This window comes from Meleagris gallopavo, chromosome 4 (assembly GCF_000146605.3).
Source record: "Meleagris gallopavo isolate NT-WF06-2002-E0010 breed Aviagen turkey brand Nicholas breeding stock chromosome 4, Turkey_5.1, whole genome shotgun sequence".
NCBI lineage: Eukaryota > Metazoa > Chordata > Aves > Galliformes > Phasianidae > Meleagris > Meleagris gallopavo.
In genome coordinates this window covers 55,518,220-55,528,735 of record NC_015014.2, presented here as the reverse complement: position 1 = coordinate 55,528,735, position 10,516 = coordinate 55,518,220, and the positions used below count along the sequence as shown (strand labels likewise).

The window sequence follows — 10,516 nt, the reverse complement described above, 5'->3', positions numbered from 1 at the left end:
CGATCTCGTAATGGTAAGCGTTATGTGCTCACCATGGTGGAGGCAACAACTGGGTGGCTTGAAACCTATGCAGTACCCCACGCTACCGCCCGAAATGCCATATTAGGTCTTGAGAAACAAGTCCTGTGGCGACATGGTACCCCAGAAAGAATTGAGTCAGATAATGGGACTCATTTTAAAAATTCTCTTGTAAATACCTGGGCTAAAGGTCATGGTATTGAGTCGATTTACCATATTCCCTACCATGCACCAGCCTCAGGTAAGACTGAACGATACAATGGGTTGTTAAAAACTATGCTGAAAGCAATGGGAGGCGGTACATTTAAGCACTGGGAGAAGCATTTGGCAGAAGCCACCTGGTTGGTCAATACCAGAGGATCTATCAATCGTGATGGTCCAACCCAGTCCAGCTCCCTACATACCGTAGAGGGAGATAAAGTCCCTGTTGTACACATAAAGAATATGTTGGGAAAGGCAGTTTGAGTTATTCCACCCTCTGAGAAGGATAAACGACAGACAGAGAACAGAGCAGGGGCTGAGTAAACTGCCCCATGACCAAAGAACCCAAAGTTTCTGGCTCGACACCAGCCTCCGAGCCAATTACTCATTGCTCGTGTGCTCCCATCCCACTCAGTGTTCCTCACTGCCCCCGAAGGTACAGAGCAGAAGATCACTTGAGCTCCCACACCTTGAACTAAACGCCGTAAGCCCCTGAAATCTTTTTTCATACTTTGTAGGCTCGCCTGAGCAATTTCATCCCTGCCCACCTGAACTACGAGTAATGGAAAGTAATCAGGTGACCTGACCAGCTTAGGGAGTTTCCTTGTTATGGCCCTGACCTGAGCCCCAGGAAGGCAGCACACTTCCCGACAGCCCAGGTCAGGTCTGCATATGGGGCCCTCCATTCCTCTGGGAAGGGAGTCACCCACCACGACCACCCTTCTTTCTTTCCTGCCTTTTTGGAGGCAGTCTCAAGGCGTGGGGGTGACCGCCTCGCCCTAAGCTCCCTCCTAGGCAGATCCTCCATCGCCTCTCCACTCACCTCCCCTTCAACCTCCAGCAACTGGAACCTTTGCTTAGAGCGAGCTGGGGAAGCGGGCTGGGCAGGCAGGGGGGGCTCCTGTGACATCGAGTCGGGACTCTCTTCCAACCCTCCTCATCAGTCAGGTCTGTCCGACTGTGACGGGGCAGGGGGTCCACCACCTTTCTGGGGGTATTTTCCCGGAACCCTTCCCTCTGGCAGGCCAGGGAGTTCCTCCACCAGTCGATCTCCCGCTCACACTCCCCGACGGTCCTAATTTTCTGCTCCTCATCCTCGAGCTCCACCACCAGGCTGAGCAGCTCGTCCACCTGCTCACACCTCACACTGTGGGTCCCTGTGGGTCTCTATGGGTCTCTGTGCATCTCCATGGCTGTCTCTCCCAAAGCTGGACTCAGCGCTTCACTCACGGGCAGCTCTCTGAAAAGGCCCAGTGCTTTGATCCCCTGTGGACTGAGGGGACAGAGTCACAGCCCCAGGGTAACCTGAGAGGCATGAACGTCCGACCTTTCTGCTTCCCCGGGCTGCATTTACTGAATAGAAATGGACTTGGCCTGCGTATAGGTAGGTCGCTCCAAAACTAATGCCTCCTATTTATTTCCACGGAAATGTCAACAGACAGAGCACCAGAACAAATTCTCATCTACAAAACACAGTTTTTCAACAGTCTCCACCATCAGCTATGCATTTTTGCCAGTGATGAACATGATAGAGGGGGGACTAGCAACGGGGATGAGTATATTAGCTTAAGGACCAAGATATCACTATAGTAAAAGGAATCAGTGTGTGCTAGGTCTAAAACTTTCCAGTTCAGCTTTACTTGGTATGCAAACAGCCTTGTTTTTTACAACAATCCTGCTTCACTGAAGCACTGAAGTCACAGTAAAACTACTTTTATCTTTGCGTCCACCAGGTGCAAGGACATCACTCATTACTCCACGAGGTTAGAGACAGTGATTAAGAAACCAATTGCCCTCATACGCTAACATCATCCTGATCTGCAGTTGATGAGGAGCCCCAGTTGCAGCGAGGATCTGGAGAACCTGTCCTGCAACTGAGGAGTCCTACAGAGATGAGCCAGCCTAGAGGTGAGGTCTCCAAAGTCACTGCAAGCAGATCCAGCCCTTTGTTTTGCTCCAATTATTGGAGGAGGTGGCTCAATATAAATATATACATATCCCCAGAGGAAGAGAGGAAGATGAAGGTAGCAAACAAAACCAGTGTTGTCCAATTGATTTGAGAGACAGAGAGTTGCTGGAGAGGGTCCAGAGGAGGGCCACAAAGATGATCAGGGGGCTGAAGCAGCTCCCCTACAAAGACAGGCTGAGGGAGCTGGGCTTGTTCAGCCTGGATAAAAGAAGGCTATGGGGTGACCTCATTGCAGCCTTTCAGTACCTCAAGGGAGCCTACAAAGAGGAGGAGAATGAACTCTTTGAAAGTTAGATAACAGCAGGACAAGGGGAAATGATTTAAAGTTGAAGAAGGGAAGATTGAGGTTGGATGTCAGGGGGAAGTTCTTTGCTGTGAGAGTGGTGAGGTGTGGAATAGCTGCCCAGAGAGGCTGTGGATGCCCTGTCCATCCCTGGAGGTGTTCAAGGCCAGGTTGGATGGGACCCTGGGCAGCCTGGTCTAGCATTAAATGTGGAAGTTGGCAGCCATACCTGCAGCGGGGGGGTTGGAGATTCATGATCCTTGAGGTCCCTTCCAACCTGGGCCATTCTACGATTCTGTGATTTATTACAAGTTCTGTGCAACTAAGGGATGCTGGGAAGATGGGGAAGTTGGTGATAGTAAAGAGAGAAATTCTAGCAAACATTTTTGCAGAGTGGGGATTGTCACCACCAGGGATCCCGTGACGTCTCACTGAATTGCATGGCCACAGTTCTGACGTAATTGATGTGGAACAAATGTCTTAGAATTGTTTAAAAAGGGGAAGCAGAATGAAAACAGCTGTGCATAAACTATAGGAACAAATTAAGGTGATTCATCAAGTTATTTGGATGATACTGCAGTTGGAGTTAAGAACTGTGCAACAGATTAACAAGTTGGTTACCAAATTTTGCCTGGCTAAAGCAATTCTTTATGGCTTGTGTAGTCCTACTCTTTCTTGAAATATTTGGATGTTATGTTGCTTCTTGTGCATGTTTAAACAATCAGATGGAAGTTATGACTTGTGGAAACAGCATAAGATACACCAAAAGATGGAAAGCTGGGCTTATTTTCGTAAATCCTTAGGAGAGAATGGTATCATCTACCAAAAAGAAGATCACTAGGTTATAGAAAAAGGGGGGAATTGATATAAAAGATGTGGAATGTATTTCTTTAAAACTGTTTAAAAATGGGAAGCAGTTGCTCAAATCCTGCAGAACTGCTTAAGGAAGATAAAGGGAGGCAAGATTTGTAAAACAGGGTTGTAAAAGCTAGGGATGACAAGGCTGGGATGATTGCATCCGGCCAGGATACGTTATTATTCAACAGAATGTAACAGATAAACCACAAAGACAGTCAGCAATTAGGTAGAACTCAGACCAAAGGTGAAAAAGAACAACAGGAGAAAGACTCCGAGCCTTCATCCCACAACCCTGAATACCACCAGCATACATTCTAAAAGGGGCTGGGCTGGGGGTGGAGAATATGATAATAATCTCTCAAAAATAAATGTAACATCCCCCCTATTTGTGGCATAGGTATGACTTGTACCTATAAATATTCTTAACCTCTACCTCATGGGGTGCAAACGAGGAGGGGTCACCCCATTTGCACCCACTGTGTGTGCAGTGCTGATAAACTGACCTGCTTTATAGCTACTTTGTGGTAATGGAGTTTGATCGGAGGGGATACCCATTCTTCCTTGGAACTCTTTGACTCCAAAATCTTGTCGAGCTGGTTATGGCTGGGATGGATGCCGCTGAACAAGCTTTGAGCCAAAAAATTTGTTCCAGCTTCTCACACCTTTATACCATTGAATAAACAAATCTACGTAACAGTCAGGTGAAACACCTGGTTTTCTGACACTGGTTTTCCCCCCAGAAGCTGGCCAGGGGTCAAGCAGAAACCAAGGGAGTTGCGCTCTCTATTGTGGTGCACCACAGGCTCTTTGCAAGACTGTCCAGGCCCCCTGCAACATGCTTCACTGGGTAACAGACATTGCAGCAAAGTCCCTTGTGATTAACAGATATCATTTGACCACTATTACTACATATTAGGCATTATAACAGAGCTTCTGTAGATAAACACCAGAATACAGCTACTCACACTGACATAGCAAAATATTGATAAACGGCATCTTACATGTGCAATTAATGCTGTAGCTATTAGATATGCTATGATGTTGTCAGGTTGATCTGTAGGTCACCTTTCATCCAGGACCTACTGTCAGGCCTCAGCATTTCACCTGGTTCTGTCCTCTCCCGGATCCCACAGTTCAACAAAATCATGGGAAAACCCACAGATACGCTGGTCAGGAGACAAAACAGGGTGGGCTCATCAATCAGCACAAGTGAAAATGTGAGCATTTCCTCTGAGTGCCAGACAGGGAATCACGACCCTCAAGCATGACGAACTCACTATTCCCTGCTGGGCACACAGTGTACTTCCCTGGTAACTCCAGCTGGGACACAGCCTCTCTCCACTGAGGGCTCTCTTCTACCCTACCGGGGTCGAGACTGAAGGGGAAAGGGCTGATTCAGGGGGTGTTGAAACTGTACTTCACTGAGGAAACCTCAGATCTCTGTGTCACAGTTTTTGTGACTTGACTTGGTAATAGCAGTAAAATGCCACCAAGCAGCATTTAGAATCATAGAATCATAGAATCATCAAGGTTGGAAAAGACCTAAAAGATCATTTCTCCTACTTGTAGTGGAGATGTGAACAGGAAATTTCAGGACACAGGAAGTAGAATTTCATCAGACAGATCCAGAAGCAAGGGAATTGGAGGGACTGGATCTGACCTACAGGCAATGTCAGGTACCCAAACATGGACAGAGTTGCTATTTCTCTGCTCTCACTCACATGCACCATTCCCTGCTGGGCTCACACACTGATTACACCGAGTGCTGCCCGCTCTCTACACCATGGCACTACTAGATTAAACCATGCATTCACCTGTCAGGGAAAGGTGTGCGCTATTCAGGGCACGTGCAGGCTGTCTCCTGTGTGGATGTGCAGGCAGATAATGAGACTGGAAGTGCTTCTGAAACTTCTCATAAACTCAGGGCACAGCTACGGTCGGTCTGCTGTGTTGATATACTTATGGGAACAGAGAGAAGAACTGTTTCTAAAGGCCTTCCCACACTCAGGGCACTTGTGTGGTCTCTGTCCTGTGTGGATGCGCTGGTGGCTGTTGAGGTCAGAATGGATTTTGGAGCTCTTATCAGACTCAGGGTACTTATAAGGGCTGCGTCCTGCGTGGGTGCGTTTGTGGTACCTGAGGTCAGAAATGCTTTTGTAGCTCTGCCAACACTCGGGACGCTTGAAGGGCCTCTATCCTGTGTGGATGCGCTGGCGCTAGATGTGGTTCTGAAGCTCTTCCCAAACTCAGGGCACTCATAGAGGCTCTCTCCTTTGTGGATGTGCTGGTGGCGGAAGAGGTTGAAACCGCTTCTGAAGCCCTTCCCACACTCATGGCACTTGTAGGGTCTCTCTCCTGTGTGGATGCGCTGGTGGCGAATGAGGTTGGAACTGCATTTGAAGCTCCTCCCATAGTGAGAGCACTTGTAGGGTCTCTCTCCCGTGTGGATGCGCTGGTGCCGGCTGAGGTTGGCACAGCACTTGAAGCTCTTCCCACAGTGAGAGCACTTGTAAATTCTCTCTCTTGTGTGGAAGCGCCGGTGGCAGGTGAGGTGGGAATTCATTCTGAAGCCCTTCCCACACTCAGGGCACTTGTAGGGTCTCTCCCCTATGTGGATGCGCTGGTGGCAGATGAGATCAGGACTGCTTCTGAAGCCCTTCCCACACTCAAGGCACTTAAAGCAGTTCTCTCTTGTGTGGATGCGCTGATGGACAGTGAGGTCAGAACTAAATATGAAGCTTTTTTCACAGTCAGAGCACTTGTATGGTCTCATCCCAGGATGTATATGATGATGGTTAACGTGGCAGGAATACCTCCTAAAGCTTTTCTCAGACACATCAGATGGATTCCGCATTTTCTCCTGGCATTCTTCCTTCCTTCTTAGGCCTTCAGGCCGCTCTTCACCTGAGCTGCAGCCCGGGGGGTTCCTCACTCTCTTTCCTGGATGGTTTCCCAGTGGCTTCCTGACGTATTCTCCCTGCTCCAGGCTCCTTTGGACATCAGCGCTGATTTCTCCCACAGAGACACTGCCACTATGCCTTTTGGCCACACCACCGTTCTGCAGATCCTCCTTTATATCTGAGATCTCTTCTGCTGGATGATAGAGAAAGTTCAGAGATTGCACATGGTGCCTAAAATTTTGCCCAGCCAGAAATTGCTTTTGCCAGCCCCAAACTCCTCCTAACTGCAAACCACCACCTCACCTGGTCTGAGGTCTCCTGCCACGTCCTCTGGGGACTGCATATCTGGGATCCAGAGGTCTTCCCCTCCTTCCAGCAGGGAGATGACAATGGGCTTGGGGGCTGGAAGTAGAGATTCAGTAAGAGAAACAGTAGAGATGAGAGCATTGCCATCATTCTGGCACAGCTGCTTATCCAGTCACTCAACTACATGTCCCTCCCCACTTATGAAACCACAACAAGTACTGAATGGCTCTGCAAGAAAACATACTGACTTCCTTTCAAACCCAGCACACCTTTAACATGCCTGAAGATTATGCAGGGACATCTTATTTCAAAATCCCTTTACAAAGTTTCATGTTCTTTCCAATTTGCTCAATGACCACGGTTTCACAAAGGTTTATTGAAATGGAACTGAAAAGCAAATCTTGCTACAGGAGTAACCTGCGAGTTGTCTGGGTGCTGAGCTGGTGGCACCATGCAATGCAGCACAAGGGCTGTTTGCGGGGAGCTCATCCTCCCCATCCAGGCTGATGCCTGCTTGCCAGCAGTGACTCTGGGACATTCAGCAGTGAAGAACCCTCCAATCCCTTCTGAAACTCATGCTTATCTGTTTCTTTTGTTGTTGCTGCGCTAGTACATAACTGCATTGGTATTACTGAACATTCTCCTTGTGAACGGTCACCCTGCACAGCCAGAGGTGCCCTAACGAGGAGGAAAGGCAGCAAAGCCCTCACCCATCGAGGCCACGCACTGGTACGTCTCCAGCATCACGTCCCGGTACAGCGCTCGCTGCGCAGGGTCCAGCAGCGCCCACTCCTCCCTGCTGAAATACACGGCCACCTCCGCAAAGCTCACGGGCTCCTGCAAGCAAAGAGGCTCCTTGCTGGGAACAGCCACAGCCCAGAGAAGCAGCTCACAGAGGTGAGAAACTCCCGTCCCGGCCGCTTCTCTGGCCCCTGCACACAAATGCTGGCTGAGGCCACCCCCCTCTCCCCCTGCATTCACATCCCTCACCCCATGGCCTTTCTTGGCTGCTTCCCCCGGCCCCCCGACCTGAGATGAGGCCATCTCCTGCTCTCCTGCAGGCTGCGTCCATCACAGGTGAAAGGCGGAAGAGTAGCTGGAGCCTGCTGGGACAAGAGAAATGGCAGGAGAGCTCTGAGGGAACACTGCAATCCCTGTCCAACCCCAGCCCACCATAACCCACCTGCAAGTAGAAATGGACATGAAAATCATTTGGAGGGTTTCTAGTTTTAAAAGGATGAGCTTGGCACGCCTTGTTTTGGCTCAAACACTGATCCCAAGCCCCACAGATATGGGGAGGCTGTCATGGGTGTATTTCTCACATCCCTTACAATTTTTGCATACACAGGACAGTAGTAACGTGTCATATATCCAATTTCTGCTGTGGCACAAGCTGAAATTTCTGACGTTATTTTGGTCTTCAGGATCCGTAACCTTTCTCTCACGCACACATCTACTTAAAGTAAGCTTCTGACCAGGGGAAGTTCCCCAAAGAGAAGGAGAAACCAATGTGGGGCTTCCTTTTGTGCCATTTCTTTAAAGAAAAAGAACAGATATCAGAATTGATACAGGAAAGTGGTCAGTGAGGAAACTCACTCAGACTCAGTCTGGAGTGATGGAAAGCATCCTTTTATTCTCAGAGCCGGATGCACGGGGGACTCCTTCCACCTAATGGTGCATGCCTGGCACAAAAGATCTTCAGCTGATCTGCATTCCTCACCTTACGAAAAATGCAGGGATTTCCTTGTGAGAGCAACGCCAGAACATTTGTCCTGACACCCTCCAAAATATCGGTGACTTTGAACTGCATCCTGAAGAAGCCACCGACTGGTTTCTTCAGTACCGGTGTCTGTTTGGAAAGGCTGTGTTTGTATGAGAACCCCGTGAGATTTTCCACTGTGGGGTGACATCACTGAAGACACAAGCACGAACAGGGGAGTGAACGTTTACAGCTTTGATGCCAAAGACTGAAAGTGGTTGGTTGGTGCTGGGGGAGGGGACCGCAATGCGCTCAGGAGGGGGTGGAGGCAGCGCCCTGTGCGTGCTGAAGGGGTGGGCAAGGCAGGTCCCCTTCCCTTGGTGTGAGCACTGTGCAGACAGCAGAAGCCAGCCTGCGTGCTGAAGAGGTGCCACAGAGCGATGCTCATGCCGAAACAGGAGGGTGCTGCTCAGCATCACTACCGTATAATACGGGCAAAGTGAGAGACCAGCGGACACCCTTCCCCCAACTCAGCTCCTTGCCGGAGGCAGGTTTGCAATGGAGAGGCGCCTGCAAACAAAGCATGGCAATGAGTCAGTCGCCTTCCCCGCTGCCCTCACCCACTGACAGTGCAGGGCCTGAAGGCACCCGCTGGCTGTGTGACAGCTGCACTCACCTGCAGCAATGCAGCCAAACTGCCACTGAATGAAGGAATGTCAGCGCTGCGGGAATGGAATGTTGCTTCTGCATTGCATATTAAAAAGGGCAATTGGTTTGAAGAAGTAGAACATCATGCATTTATATTCTGTAATTATCCTTAGAAATAGCTGGCCTAAGAAGTCAAATACTGTATATGTTAGCGGCATGTTTTAGAAACATAATTGCTGAATTATGTGATTAATTCTTTCTTGCGAAACTGCAATAGCTGTTAAACGCTCCAAACAATACGAGTATAGTGTTAGGGATTAGAAAACACACTGTAGGGTTGTTCTGTTAGGATAAGAAAGTCCCAGCAAAAGAAGAACAGATTTAGCAGACATCAAAGAAGCCAGGGCCTCTCCACAAGGCCGGACTGCCTCACTCCGTGAGAAGGCTGGGATGTGAAGGCAGGCACCAAAATCTGCCCTGTCTTTCTCCCATGTCCTTATCTTTGTGGGAAGGACAAGCAGATATCCACAAAATAGTGATTAGGTGTGGAATAAGTTAATTAATTAACTACAGATTTACGCTTAGGCAGCAGAAGTTTTTGTTTGTCCAGTGTTTGCATGTTTAGTGAAGCATCGAGAAGATTGTGAACCTGCAGTACTCAGCCAGGGAGGAACCAGGAGAGAAAGAGATCAGCGTCGGGCAATAGGGGATAAAAGATGTAACGCTGCTTTCTGGGTGCTCTCCTGCTTGCAGGACGCCCGCCATTGCAATTCCAATAAAATCTGCTTTATCAGAGAAACCGTCCTGGAAAATTATTTGGATATTTCCTACAGTACGAACCAGTTTACTTCTGACAGTTGAACACAAAGCTAGGCTAAAGATGAAGCCTCAAAGAGAGGAAGACTCCTAACTTCATCCCCACGACCACCAGAGGAAGACCCCCGCTATGAACCACGCGTGCGTCAAGGGGAGATGCAGCATGCCTATGAGTTTCCAGAAAATTAATGAATTTGTAACTAAATTCCAGGACATGTTTTGAGAATGCACAAGGTTGCTTTACAAATTTGCACCGCTCTTGCTTGTTGGTGTGCATGTTAGGAGGAATTACCCCCGTGTACCCAACGATAGGCGTCCCGTTGAATAAACGTGGCTGCCTTATAAGCTCACTCCGCGTTACAGAGTCTGATTCTGCAAATCAGCAGCCGAACAAAAGGCGACATGAAAAGTGCCCCAAGACCATCTCGTCTGCTGGATCCCCTCGGAGAATAAACACAAGGTGGTGTACAAAAGAGCGAAGGGAGTTACCTGCACGGAGGTCCGTACATGCAGAGCTAAGGAGCGAGGTCATTTAATCTCTGAGGTCTGGGGGAGAAATGCAGTCCCGGCCACGCTGCATCAGGCGTTTGGAAGCAGCCCTTTCCGCGCCCGTTCTCCAGCGGGGCGCGTCCCGTCCCTCGGTTCGGCGCTCGTCGAGCGCTCAGTTCTGCCGGCCCTCCTCGAGAGCGCCCGGTCCCGGCACCTTCCTGAAGAGATCGCCGCTCTGCCGATCCCGAAACGGGACCCCGGAGAAGGAACCCTTCCGCACGGCGAGGGGAGCCCGCGGCCCGGAGTCCCCGGCCCCGGCACAGCGCGGC

The 10,516-nt window shown here is 49.5% G+C and overlaps 1 protein-coding gene across 1 annotated transcript; it reads right to left on the bottom strand.

The window, feature by feature from the left end:
* Positions 1-2,712: 2,712 nt before the first annotated feature.
* LOC104910813 (zinc finger protein 7-like) lies at positions 2,713-10,510 on the bottom strand. Its single transcript, XM_031553173.1, has 5 exons — positions 10,188-10,510; positions 7,565-7,638; positions 7,246-7,372; positions 6,533-6,631; positions 2,713-6,422 (listed from the first exon to the last, which is right to left on the bottom strand). Exons 2-5 carry the CDS (start codon positions 7,577-7,579, stop codon positions 5,242-5,244), a joined length of 1,422 nt encoding a protein of 473 aa, XP_031409033.1. The 5' UTR covers positions 7,580-7,638; positions 10,188-10,510; the 3' UTR covers positions 2,713-5,241.
* Between the last annotated feature and the right edge of the window lie 6 nt (positions 10,511-10,516).

Excerpts from the sequence above, each read along its gene's own strand:
- LOC104910813 (XM_031553173.1), bottom strand. Across the intron at positions 6,632-7,245 it reads CCAGTGCGTGGCCTCGATGG|CCCCCAAGCCCATTGTCATC; the intron begins GTGAGGGCTTTG and ends CTCTACTTCCAG. Across the intron at positions 6,423-6,532 it reads GGCAGGAGACCTCAGACCAG|CAGAAGAGATCTCAGATATA; the intron begins GTGAGGTGGTGG and ends TCTATCATCCAG.